Below are 13,868 nucleotides of genomic sequence, written 5' to 3'. Positions count from 1 at the left end.
TGCTATCCTCTACTGTGCAGACGTTGCTCTATAATTATACAGAGGGAATGCTGCCTCTTGTATTTCGCTGAGGAAGAAATGGGTTCAGAGAGCCTGGTTAACCCGCCCAAAGTCACACAGCTGTTACATGCACACCAGAGCCAGGACTGACACACTGGTCTGCAGACCCAATATATCAGGAGCCACTTGGCGAAGGGCTGGCGATGACAGATCGGTTTATGCACTCCATTGACTGGAGCCCGTTTTCTTTTCGTTTACAGTTGAGGTGAACTTCACATAACATAAAAGTAACCATTTTAAAGTGAACAGTTTACTGGCATTTAGTGCTTTCACAGTGTTTCGAGGGCACCTCCTCTAGTTAGTTCCAAAACATTTTCATCACCCAAAATAAAAGCCTATGCCATTAAGCAGCCACTCCCCATTCCCCCTCCTCCTCGCCCCTGGCAACCACCAGTCTTCCTTCTGTCTCTATGAATGAATTGACCTATTCTGTATATTTCATATAAATGGACTCATAATACGTGATCTTTTGTGTCTTTCACTTAGCATGTTCTCAAGGTTCATCCACATTGTAGCATGTACCAGTAATTTTTGTGTGTGTGTATGAGGAAGATTAGCCCTGAGCTAACATCTGTTGCCAATCCTCCTCTGTTGGCTGAGGAAGCTTGGCACCGAGCTAACATATTCCTCTACTTTATATGTAGGATGCTGCCATAGCGTGGCTCTGATAAGCAGTGCGTAGGTCAGCGCCCAGGATCTGAACCTGAGAACCCCAGGCCACCGAAGCAGAGTGCGCAAACTTAAATGCTACGCCACCAAGTCGGCCCCCATTAGTACTTTTTTATGGATGAATAATATTCCACTGTGTACATAGCATAATTTGTTTATATCAGTTCATTGATGGACATCTGGGGTTGTTTGTACATTTTGGCTATTATGAATAATGCTGCTATGAACATTTGCATACAAGTGTTTGTTTGAGTACCTATTTTCAGTTCTTTTAGGTATATACCTAGGAGTGGAATTGCTGGGTCATATGGTAATTCTGTGTTTAACTTTTTGTGGAACCATCCAACTGTACTCCTCCACCAGTCTTAACAGGACCACTGGCAAATCAAAGTTTGCTACTAAGTCAGCAAAAAGGAGTGTTATCATCCAGTGCTAGAAAGAGTATTGTGAAATGCTCACATTCCAGTTCAGCTGATGGACCTATTTTCAGTGTGGCAAAAAAGTTTTAAGAGCTTTAAACATTTTCAAACTCTTTAATCCCACTTTTAGAAATATTAGAAACAATTTCAAAGGCCAAAAAAAAGTTAAATGTTCATTATGTATGGTAACAAAAAATTAGAAACTACCTAAATTTTTAACAGTAAAGGAATAGATCCCACAATGAGATAGCACCTCACACCTATTGTAATGGCTAGCATCAAAAAGATAAAAGACAACAAGTGTTGGTGAGGCTGTGAAGAAAAGGGAACCCTTGTGCACTGTTGGTGGAAATTAAATTGGTACAGCCAGATGGAAAACAGTATGGAGGGTCCTCAAAAAATTAAAAATAGTACTACCATATGATCTAGCAATTGCACTTCTGGGTATATACCTGAAGGAAATGAAGTCACTATCTGGAAAAGATATCTGCACCCCCATGTTCATTGCAATATTATTTACAATAGCCAAGATTTGGAAACAACCTAAGCCTCCATCAACAGATGAATGGATAAAATGTGGTGTGTGTGTGTGTGTGTGTGTGTGTATATATATATATATAGTGGAATATTATTCAGCCATAAAAAAGAAGGAAATCCTACCATTTGCAACAACATGGATGGACCTTGAGGGCATTATTCTAAGAGAAATAAGTCAGACAGAGAAACATAAATACTATATGATCTCATTTATATGTGGAATCTTAAAATACCAAACTCATAGAAACAGAGAGCAGATTGGTGGTTGGCAGAGGTGGGATAGGGTGTGCGGAGAGGAAGGGAGTAGGAATGGGTGAAGGGGGTCAAAAGGTACAAACCTCCAGTTGTAAGACAAATAAGTCCTGGGGATGTAATGTACAGCATGGTGACTATAGTTAACAATACTGTATTGTATATTTGAAAGTTGCTAAGAGGGCCGGCCCCGTGGCTTAGTGGTTAAGTGCGTGTGCTCCGCTGCTGGCGGCCCGGGTTCGGATCCCGCGTGCACACTGACGCACCGCTTCTCCGGCCATGCTGAGGCCGCGTCCCACATACAGCAACTAGAAAGATGTGCAGCTATGACATGCGACTATCTACTGGGGCTTTGGGGGGGAAGAAAATAAATAAATAAAATCTTTAAAAAAAAAAAAAAAAAGAAAGTTGCTAAGAGAGTAGATCTCAAAAGTTCTCATCACAAGAAAAAAATTTTGTAACTGTGAGGTGATGGATGTTAACTAAGTTTGTTGTGGTAATCATTTTGCAATATATACATATATCAACTCATTATGTTCTACACCTTAAACTAATACAATGTTGTATGTCAATTATATCTCAATAAAACTGGGAAAAAAGAGAGATCAATGACATATCTATTTGTTGGTACATAATATAGCACTAAATAATAAGTATAAAGACTATGTAGAAATGGAAATCTTTGATATGGTTAGTGATAATAGCATAATACAGAATGTAAATTATATGAATAGAGATTAGAAAGTAATATACAATATTTACAATAGTTCTTTTAGATGGTGATATTCTTAAGAAATTGCTTACTTGGTGCTAATATTCCCACATTATCTTTATAAGATGATAATTTTTTAAATCCTATAGTAATATTTTCTCTGTGGGAATTCTCTGTGCAACATTCCCAGCCTTTCTTTTCCATCATGCTGATTGAAGGCCACATTGAAGTGCATGTTAATTCTGGGGATGGAACAAGCCTGAGAAGAGCTCTCCTGCACGCTCCCACGGGCACATACAGCGATGGACAGGAGCATTCCATCTCCTTGATAAGGAGTGGGAGGTATTTGTGTAACGAGGGCACGGTGACCTCACGAAGGTTCCCCAGTAGGAGCTTTGTTTCGATACTCTTCCCAGTGAAATGATTGGGATAATTGGTATAACATCATTAGCATTCAGAGTTTTTCATTAGCTTTCAGAGTTTTATAGTTCCAAAATAATTCCAGGACCTTGCTAGAATACCTCCTTGGAAATCAATTTCACTGGCTTTGTAATAAGATATTTGCCAAATTTTCATAATTGAACAACGTTAATCCTGCCCTTTTCTAGGGCCCAGTATAAATTGTCTTTACAGTGGATTAATTCTGTGGCAATTAGTTTGATAGTAGTAGTAAATAGTAAAGAAATATCAATACTAAATAGTAAATGGTGAAACATTAAATAGTAAAATAGTAGTGTTATATCAAGATTCCTATATGTTTTCCTCTGAAACTATAGACCGAATGTTTTAAAAGCGTACTGGACATTTTGTCACAGGTTAAGAGGTAAAAGAAAAATACCCTCCAGAAGGCAATTGAACTCAGTAAGATGTAATAACATTCCATTCAATTTGGGAGAATGTTCAATTGTAAGTTTTAATTTCCAAGATTTACCTTTTTCTTCACCCACAATGTCATGTTAAAATTTACCTTCAGGAAACTTTTATTATTCGGTAAGAACTTATAGAATTATGTATTGAAATGGACAGTTATGTTTCATTTTATTTAAAAGCGTTTCTTTTATTTTCTCCTTTGACCTTTTAGAATGATCACTGTCCAACTGGATGAGACAAATCCTGTAGAAATGAAGTTGGCCCCATCAGCGGAAAGCAGGACAATAAATGTGTCCAACTTGTACATAGGGGGGATTCCAGGGGACGAGGGGACAGCAGTGCTCAGGATGAGAAGATCATTCCATGGCTGCATCCGAGACCTGGTCTTTAACGTGGAGTAAGCATAACTGTGCTGTCTCACGTTTCTGTGATTCCTAATCTTCTATGCAGAGTAATGATGCTCATCTGATTGCCTAAAATTCTACAAGTTCCTGAATAACAAGTGAACCCCACTATTCTATCATGCAAGTCTCCCAAATTGATTTTATTGGATTAGAATGATGAATAGATCTGGTCATCGCAAAAAAAAAAATCATTGAACATTAGTTCCACAGGACTGTTAGTAAACAGCAGAAGTCAAATACATTTTTGGCATGCATTTAAGATAATGTAGAAATTTTGTGAAGCAAGTTTCTTGCTGTCTTGAGCTCATTGCTTTAAAGGATCTTTTATAACTGGGCTACTTGCAGCTTCAGATTATTAGTGGCTCCTCCTGAAACAATTACTGTCTAATTAAGAACTGAAAGTCTCTGTTCCCTGTGTAGAGCTCATGATGACAAAGAGAATTAACGTGTGCCCATGGCCATTTGTTTCCTCCTCACTCACCCTCTGCCTGTGGTCAGGGTGCTGGCGGGACAGAAGCTGTGCTCTGACCTGGGGGGGCCAGAGTCGGCACAGGAGAAACTGAATGTGCGCTGAGCGTCGGGAGGCTGAAGTTGCCTTCCTAGTCGGGCCGCTGACGTGGCTTGTGACCTTGAGCATGGACTTGAGTCTTTCGTGGGGACAGCGTCCTCTGTTGAAAGAACCTTTCAGGAGTCTTTGAAATTTGAAAGAATAAAACATTGCATTGGGTTTCAACACAGTTATAATGTCAGAGCCTCGGTTTAGTTATTTGTACAGTTGATATATTTATTCACCCAATTGTCTGTTTATTAATTAATTAATTGATGAGGCATCTTCTTGCTCCTGAAAGCCCTGAGGCTGGGCACTTGATGGGGCAGAAACATTTCTGTGCTGTTCACAGCCAGGTCCTTGGAAAGTGCCAATGGGGTACAAGCCGAGAGGGGACGGGTTACAAAGGCTGCAGAGTAAAAGGACTTATGACAAGTGTAGTTTACAACTTCATGGCAGAGGGAACATGTGAGAAACAAATCAGGGTTTAATTGAGGCCACCGTGCAGTGCTGGGGGGCCAGAGTCAGAGCCTTTCCCTGAGGCAGCCCAGCCAAGGCTGCAAGAGGAGACAGCATTTGAGGCGACTCTTGAGTGCTGTTCAGAAACGGCCGGGTGCACAGCACACAATAGGCTGGGGTGTGGGTGCCATTTCAGGCGGAAGAATCAAACAAGAGAATGTATAAGATAGGATATACGGACTTGCAGCCACTGTGAAAGGTGGTCAATTTGGTGACTCTAAGAGTAATGTATTAATGGTTTTTAATGGATTATAAGTGTTCAATAATCAAATGACGCTTTTTCAGGTGTTGACTTGTAATATTTTAATTTTGAAAATACTTTGTTTGTGTCTAGACTTCTGGATTTCACTAGTGCGGTTGACTATGAACAAGCAGACTTGGACACCTGTGTGCTTTCAGAAAGGCCTAAGCTGGCTCTCCACGGAGAAGACAGCGAGCTCCTGCCAGAGCCCCAGCCTTTACCAAGTCCAGTAAGAGAGGCTGTCTTTAATTATATCAGTCAGGTCCAGTCAGAAAGCCAGAGCGCAGCCCAGAGGAAATGAAAATGGGGACCTTGTTACAGAGGTTCTGGGAAAGCTGACGGAGCACACTGGAGCAATGACACGAATGGAGGAGGGGAAGCCACCTGAGCCTGGGGGTGGGGCTGCCAAGGGAGCAGCGGGTCTGAGCAGAGTGGGCACTGAAGCACAGAGAAGACAGGCCCCACCAGGGAGGCCCCCTGGAGCTGGAAGGGAAGGAGAAACACTCGGGCTTCTTGCATTCACCGGCCCTCCAATCTCCCACCACCGCCTTCCATCGGCAGAACCAGCTGGAAGCCATTTTTCAAAGGAGCCTGGGAGGAGTTACAGGGGCCATCCATGTGATGAGGAGCAGAGCAGGGCAGGGTAGGGAATGGTCCTCTGATCACACTTGGGACGACAGCACAGCATTGCCGGGTTGCAGGCCGTAACACTCAGGCCCCCTCGCTGGGCTGCCATACAGCAAGCTTTTTGGCAGAGTTTCTATAAGGACTCATTAGTACTTTGGATTTAGTCAGAAACATGAAAAAAGGCACTTATGGAGGCCATTGTACATATCATTGTTGCTTTAAAAAAAAAAGATTTGGGGGCCAGCCTGGTGGTTTAGTGGTTAAGTGTGCACGCTCCACTTTGGCGGCCCAGGGTTCGCAGGTTCAGATCCCAGGCGCGGACCTACACATCGCTTGTCAAGCCATGCTGTGGCGGCATCCCATATAAAGTAGAGGAACATGGGCACAGATGTTAGCCCAGGGCCGATCTTCCTCAAAAAAAAAAAAAAAGAGAGAGAGAGATTTGATTCATCTAGGAAAAGCCAGTTTTGACAAAATACTTTTAACGGCAGTCATTGTTAGTTTTCATTTTCTTTTCCGATTTCTCTGTTTCCTTGATTGAGAGCATGCTCTCTAATTATTTGGATGATGGCACAGTCCTGCATATAGCAGTCTCTCCCAGGCAGGGCCAGTCTTTGGGCTGGGCACAGTTCTCTTGGTAGCATCCGCCTACCCCAAGCCGGAAAACTGAGTCTGAGGCCTCACCTGGTTTGGAGTTGTTGTGCGGAGCGCTTTGTCGGGCAGCCTGCAGGTGCCTGAGCAGAGCCCCTTCCAGCCCAGCTCCTCTGACTGCACCTTCCTCCTGTCCGTGAGGAAGCGGAGACGCCAGTCACGGAGGCCTTGCAGTTCCCTGGTGCGTGTGCCGGAGCTGCTCCTGCAGCTGTGCCCGTCCTCCGGCTCTTCCCGGGGCTGGGGTCCTTGCCCCTAGATCTGATGACTTGAGTGAGCATGAGGTGGAAAACAGAAGCCCTACTTGCCTTCTGGGAGAGATAAAGGGATGGCGAGTAAATTATTTAAAGCAAAGAAGATTAAATCAGTGCAAACACGTTATTTGTGGTTGTTGGTGTTCTGATATGATTGCTTCTGAGATGTTTTCTCCATGGAAAAAAGCTTGTTTGTGTTAGTGGGGTCCTAGCTGTGCGTGGCTGAGGGTCCATGTGCTCTCTTACAGGAACGGTGTGCCGTGGACAGAGCCTTGGAGTATGTCCCCCATGCTCACCAGTTTGGCCTTGCACAAGGCAGCCATTTCGTGTTGCCTTTCAATCAGTCGTCTGTCAGAAAGAGGTAGGCATTATTCTAAAGTACTCGTGAGGCCTCTCATTGCTAGATGAATCGTGGAGGCAATGGCTCTTTTCCAGAAGAAGCTTCTTGTATTTTATTTTGGAGTGCTTGATTGACAACCAACTGGCAGCAGTGAGAAGGCAAAGAGATAGCAGTGCAGGCTTTGGGCAAATCAGATGCTTAAAACATGCTGAAGCAGGGTTCCTGTGATTGGTCTTTACCCCTTCTTGATGGTGGCTGGTTGCTGCCTCTCTGTGTGTGTAGGAAAGCTCCTAAGTATCCATGGAACTCGCTCTTCATTCCACAATCCCAAGGCCTCTGCATCTATCATCATCTGGACTTTCAGCCCCATTCTACTGTAAGCATTTACTAATCTGATGAAGTTTTCTACCCAAACTCTTTCACTGTGACCCCTAAAACTTGGTGCCACACCCACGCCAGTCTGCATGTTCCCTCTGGCCCTCACACCTGCCTGTCCCCAAAGACCCTTCTTCAGTGAAGCCAGCTCACATCCCACAGATCTCGAGGCCTGGGACTGGCCGAAGTTTGTCTGGATTCCACATTTCTCCTCTCTCCTCCTTTGAATCTCCAGCTCATCGGAAGTCCATGCCTTCAGATTCTGCTATGTTCTGCACCTCTTCTTGTTGCCTTCATCTGTGATCACTGCCCCATTACACCATCCTCAGACCTTGGCTCTGTGTCTTTTCTCTACCACTCCTGCCACGGTTCTCCATGAAGTCTACAGCCACCCAACACCTGACCTTTCCGGTCCTCTGGCTCCCATCTGTCAGAGGTCTTTTCCTCCTTCCTCCTCAGCCACTCTCTCCCCATGGTCATACCCTTGACTGCTTCCTGAATATCTATCCCACCTCCAAAATCTCTGCTTTATGCCTCCTGTTAACCAACTCCTTCCTCCGCATCTATACTCTGTTACTTCCCACTCCAGCAGTTCCTCAGCTGCATCAAGGCCTGTAGCCCTCCTGCTTTCTCATAATCATCACCCCCTTCTCTAGCCCCCACCGCACAATTTACCCCCTACCCAGACAGGTTCCATATGCCTCTATTACAAGTGTTCCCTTGCAAACTTTTGTCTCTTTCACTGTGACCCCAGGTAAAACCCACATTCAGCCTGATCCATGCCAGAACCCAGGCTGGTGGTCAAGGCTGCAGAAATGCATCTCTCTTTCCTACCTGGTTTGACTTTATAGCCGTGGCTACAAATCTCAGATGGAACCTGCAGACTCCGTGGGGAGCCAATACATTTCTCTATGTCCACAGTTTTAATTTTTCATAGCTTCTCCTCTTATCTCAAAATGCTATACATCCCCACAGCTTCCCTTCACACCCCAGCTGATGACTTGCCTCACTGAGAAGAGAGATTGGACTCCTGCATCTGGCCACACCAAAAAGAGAAATGCCTATGTCCCACCCTCCACCTCTTCCCCTGCCACCACGCAGGAAAGGTCTTGTTCCCTCGCTTGCCCTCCAGGGCCCGTCACCTCCTCTTGAGGACGTCGGCAGCCTCCATTTCTCCCTCTTTCATACACGATTCCCGTCAGCACACAGAATCGTCACTCCTATCATCTTCAGTAACCGTAAGAGAAGCAAACACTTGTGCCAGAGACAGTCTCGGTATTTTACACATACACCCTAACCTAGTCCTCCTAATTATCCCGTGAGGAAGGTATTATTATCGTAATTTTATAGACAAGGAAATGGAGGCATGGGGAAGTTAAGTCATCTGCTCAGAGTCACACAGCAGAGCTAAGATTCAAACCCAGGCACTGTGGCTCCCGAGTCTGTGCTTGTAACCACTCCCTCTCTAGTAGTTTCTAACTTTGAAAACAGAAACTCTCCGGAAGACTTCATACACCCCCAACACATACACAATGTCCTGGCTCCATGTCACAGTTAGATGTCCTGAAAGAGCTGCCTTACATGGCAGTCTGCCTTTCCTCACCTCCCATTCCTTCCCCTACCCACCCAGGCCACCGCCGCCTCACTCTTGCCAGAGTTATCCGAGACCTCCTGTGGCCACGCCCCGGGGTGCCTTCTCTGCTGGCCACGCTTGGCCACTCAGCTTCCTCAGCTGTCGTAGCCCCAGGCTCCCCCGCCTTCCTGCTCTCTCCCTGCCTGGCCCTTCTCAGTTTCCTTTGCTGGCTCCTCTTCCGTCAGAGAAGGCTCAGGGCCTCTTCCACATTTTCTCCCAAGGTGGCCTTCTGTATTCCAGTGGCTTTAAAATACCATCTATTTGCACCAACACCCACATCTCTAGCCCTGACCTCCGCTTAGAACTCTGGAGTCGTAGACCCAGAGGGCTACTCGACATCTCCAAGTGGAGTAGACAGGCTCCTCAACCTCAACACGCCACAAGAGCATTCACAGTCTTCCCCCAGACCTGCTCTCCTGGTCTTTGCCATTTCTGTAGACATCATCACCATTCACCTGGTGCCCAGGCCCAAACTTAGTGGTGGTTATTTCCTTTCCCTCACTCTCCAAATTCAGTCCATCAGCAAATCCTGTTGCTTCTTCCTCCAGAACGTTTTATGAATTATTCACCTCCTCGGCCTCCCCCACCTTCACCTGGTCTGAGCCACCCCTGGCCTCTGTAGACTGTTGTAACAGTGCCTGCTGACACCTGCTGTCACCCTCAGCCATCTGACTTGTTCTTCACATCACAAGTTCCTTTCAAGATGTAAATCAAGTCATGCCCACTCCCCTTCTTAAAACCCTCCTGTGATTTCTCAGAGCCCCTCCCAGAGAATGGAGCCACGCTATCCTTTCCCTGTCCCCCTGTGTCTTAGTGATGTTGCACTTCCCTCTGTGGGAGGACACCCAGATGCAACCTTCCCTCCACCCTGTGTGTTTCCATCTCCCACAGGGCCACTCACAGTTGAGGATTCTGGCTCTCCATCATAATCAGTTTGTTGTTGTAACGTACTCTGCGCTGTCCGAAGACAGACTGCAGGCCCTTCCTGCTCCCTCTGTCATTCAGACCTAGTCTGAAATAGCATCCTTCAGAGTGGCCTGCCCTGTCTACTTAGTGTAGCCACCCTTGGCCTCTACATGACCCAATTTTCACTCTCTGATATATTTCTGGTGTTACTGTCATGAGAGAAGGGACCTTCTTCTGTTCACTGCCTTAGCCTTGGCTCCTAGAACAGTTCCTGGCAGATACAGGTACTGTAACCATTAGTTGAATGGATGGATGGATAAATGAATGAAGGAATGAATGACTCTCTCACCTGAGATGTTAAATATAAATGTTGAAATAATTATTGAGTTCCCTCTTTGAGGTTATTTTAGAGAGTAAAGGTGAAAACTTATTCCTATCGGAGGGCTTGGCTCTTGTGTTCCTCCAGGCTCTCAGTTCAGCTCAGTCTCCGAACGTTTGCCTCCAGTGGTCTGATTTACTACATGGCCCATCAGAACCAGGTTGATTATGCCACGCTCCAGCTATGCGGGGGCCACCTCCACTTCGTGTTTGACCTTGGGAAAGGCAGAACAAAGGTCTCCCACCCTGCGCTGCTCAGTGACGGCAAGTGGCACACGGTACGCTCTCAGGGAGCTTGTGATCACTTGCCCAAGTTTTATTCCACCTGTTCTCTGCGTCCACTCCATTTTACTGTGGTGAGATCACGCCCCTTGCGTTCTAGCTTTGTGTCTGGTATCGCCCCTATAGAATGTAAGCTCCTGCAGGCAGGGACTTTTTCTGCTTCCTGAAATATCCCCTGGGCCTAGCTCAGTGCCTGACACCTAGTGGGCACTCAGCACACCTTGGTGGAACAAATGAAAGGTACCAGAAATGTTCTCGACTTGACGAGAAGTAAATCAAGCCCAACTGTGGCACGAATGGGCCAAACCTGAGATCATGGCGTTTGCCTTCTTGTAAGTAGGACTGGGGAGCGCTCTGGGCTAAAGTGCACTTCGCCTATGCCTGCTGCCCATCTTCTGCCAGGCTCAGCCTCTTCTGAACACCAACTGCATAACAATCTGAGCCGTGCTTCAGGCTTTCATTCAGGTCATTACAGCTACAGGGAACAGGCCTTGCAAACAAACATCTGTTAAAGTTTTCTCAGATTCCTTTAAATTTACACATGTTTTCATTTTGCTCCAGGTTAAGACAGAGTATTTTAAAAGAAAGGGCTTCCTGACAGTTGACGGCCAGGAATCCCTGATGGTGACCACAGTGGGAGACGGTACCACGCTGGACGTGGAAGGGAAGTTGTACCTAGGAGGCCTCCCCTCTGATTACAGGGCCAGGAACATTGGAAATGTAAGCAGTATTTTCTCTGTGGGGCCCGTTTTACCTTTATTGTGGTTGTGTTCATTTTGGAGGAACATGTTTATGTTTAAATTATCTTGTTTGAATCTGGGGCTTGGCTGCCAGATGCAAACCTTTCAAACCACGTGCCTAGATGCTGTATGGGGCTTTCCCTTAAGGCCCAACTAGCCTTTCCTGCCTGTTAGTTAATGAATATTTCCCTTTCCATAGCCACCTAGCCTCAGGAAAGTCCAGCGAATTTGTATTTGCAGATTAGAAAACTCCGCGTTCTCGATTTCCACAATATCTAATCAAAATAATAGAAAACACTTTTACTGCATTATTAGCAAAGATACTCAAATAGTAGCTTTACATCAGGCATTCATGTGAAGTATTGTGGCAATTAGATTTTAAAAACCAAAAAATCATATTTGAATTTTTGTTGAAGTATAGGCAAAATCTGCCCTTGCCTTCCTCCATGAACCCACCACCATCCACTCTTACATCATTTGGTTTAGATCACCCATAGCATCCCCGCTTGCATTGGGGAGGTGACAGTGAACGGCAAACAGCTGGATGAGGACAGCCCAGTGTCTACATTTGCAGTAACCAGGTGCTACGTGGCGGCCCAGGAAGGAACTTTCTTTGAAGGAAGTGGATATGCAGCCCTTGGTATGTATTATCAACAATCTTGAAAGAAATCTTTTGGGGGCGGGGGGCAAAAGGGATACTTAGGCACATGTGTGTGGTGATGGGTTGTAATTAGTATTTGGGTGGTGAACATGAGAACATGATGTAGTCTATGCAGAAATAGAAGTATAATGATGTACACCTGAAATTTAGACAATGTTATAAACCAATGTTACTGCAATAAACAAAAAATTAAAAAAATAAAAAAACAAACTTATAAAATGAGGGAAAAAAAAAAGAAAGAAATCTGTGGGATTCACCTGCACTCTAGGATGATACAGGTCGGAGAATTCTATGATCGGACAGGACCCACTGGACAAGGCCACAGCACGACCACATTTGCTTCAATGTTCCAGTTTATTCTGATTTCTCTCCTTCTGATGTAAAAGCCTTCTCACCTCTTGTGCTATCCCGACGGCCTGGGGAAGGCTTCCTCCCCCAGGAGCGGTGCAGCTCCTGACATGGGGTAACCCGGGGTGCTGGCTTCATCTGCAGTTTCCCCAAATTTGTGTAAGGCATGCTGTCACTGTTCAAGTTAAAAAAGGCCTTTGAATTAAAAATCAGCAGCATAAAATATCTAGACCAGCCAGCCAAACGCAAGTCAGATTTGGTGAAGAAATGAACTCCATTTAGATGTTGAAAATATTAATCAATTAGAAGTAGAGGAATTTAAATCTCTAAATTGCCTTAGAATGTCAATTCCTCGAGGCTTAGAACTAGCCCTTGTAATGGATCTGACGTTCCTTCTCTCCCCATTGTAGACACTTGATCTGCCGGTTAACTTCCTGTTTGCCCTCAGAACCATGGTCCGTGTTGTGCTTTCCGCCACAGGGAACTACCTTTCTCTGGCGCCTTTGCGCTCGGGCTCCCAGGACGGCTCTGGTGGAAGATGGAGGGCGGGCGGGAGGAGGGGAACAGTGAGCACACGCCTCTCCTTCACTCCGGTCACCACCTTTCCCATCTTTCCTCCAGCCCTGGGCATGGTAACCACTGCCTGCTATCGCTAATGTGCCCAATTTGGCTTCTCTACTTTTTTGTCACCTGAATAAAAAATTCATTCAATTAAATCCCCACTTTTAAAAAAACCTAGTGTGGACTCTGACTAATACGCTCAGTAAATGATGAGATACCAGTACATAGATATTGGGAAAATAAAGTGGACTATTCCTGGATAGATGATGAATGGATTATGTGGATCAAATCCCTTTTGATTTTTCTCTGCCTGGCTCTAGATGGAAGTGATGTGTCATCTTACAGACGTGCAAGCTGAGGCTCAGAGGGGAGAGGTGACTTGCTGGTGAGGGTGGAGCTGGATGCAGAGAAAGAGCTAGAGCCAGGTCTCCTGAACCTCAGTCAGGAGCCAAAATGCAGCGAGCCAGCCCAGCCCATGGCCTTTCTGGGCCTGAGCCTTCCTGGGCCAGCAGGGCTCCCGCCTTACTCTGCGCTCACTCTGGGCTCTCTGTGTTTTCAGTCAAAGAGGGCTACAAAGTCCGGTCAGATGTCAACATCACCCTGGAGTTCCGTACTTCCTCCGAGAACGGCGTCCTCCTGGGGATCAGCAGCGCCAAAGTGGATGCCATTGGATTAGAGATTGTAAATGGCAAGGTAGGTGCTTCCTCTTGATGGGGTTCCCCCCTCACCCCGGTGTCAGAAACAGAGCAGTAGAAATACCCAGAACCAATTTCTGGTTATCCACTTCAATGGAATGGAGAAAAGGTTCAGTTAAAATTTAAAAATAGACAATCCTAAGAAGACTTTAAAAAATAACTTCTTTTATAATTTTGTAATTAAATTTAA

The 13,868-nt window shown here is 45.4% G+C and overlaps 1 protein-coding gene across 4 annotated transcripts in view; it reads left to right on the top strand.

Moving 5' to 3' along the window:
- The window catches only part of LAMA1 (laminin subunit alpha 1), a 158,852-nt gene that overhangs the window by 141,564 nt on the left and 3,420 nt on the right, over window positions 1–13,868 (top strand). For 3 of the 4 annotated variants that reach the window (XM_087438878.1, XM_087438877.1, XM_014780342.2), the window contains 8 exons: window positions 2,840–2,991; window positions 3,731–3,916; window positions 5,324–5,459; window positions 7,008–7,120; window positions 10,480–10,669; window positions 11,235–11,393; window positions 11,900–12,053; window positions 13,543–13,676. In XM_087438878.1, coding sequence (XP_087295004.1) covers window positions 2,840–2,991; window positions 3,731–3,916; window positions 5,324–5,459; window positions 7,008–7,120; window positions 10,480–10,669; window positions 11,235–11,393; window positions 11,900–12,053; window positions 13,543–13,676 — 1,224 coding nt within the window. Of the gene's footprint in view, window positions 1–20; window positions 207–2,839; window positions 2,992–3,730; window positions 3,917–5,323; window positions 5,460–7,007; window positions 7,121–10,479; window positions 10,670–11,234; window positions 11,394–11,899; window positions 12,054–13,542; window positions 13,677–13,868 lie in introns of those variants that run through there. The other variant, XM_087438879.1, reaches the window with a different exon arrangement.

This window comes from Ceratotherium simum, chromosome 14 (assembly GCF_057802395.1).
Source record: "Ceratotherium simum simum isolate JZ-2026a chromosome 14, ASM5780239v1, whole genome shotgun sequence".
Classification (NCBI taxonomy): Eukaryota; Metazoa; Chordata; class Mammalia; order Perissodactyla; family Rhinocerotidae; genus Ceratotherium; species Ceratotherium simum.
The sequence above is the reverse complement of the archived record's forward strand: the minus strand, read 5'-3'. Positions and strand labels throughout refer to the sequence as shown.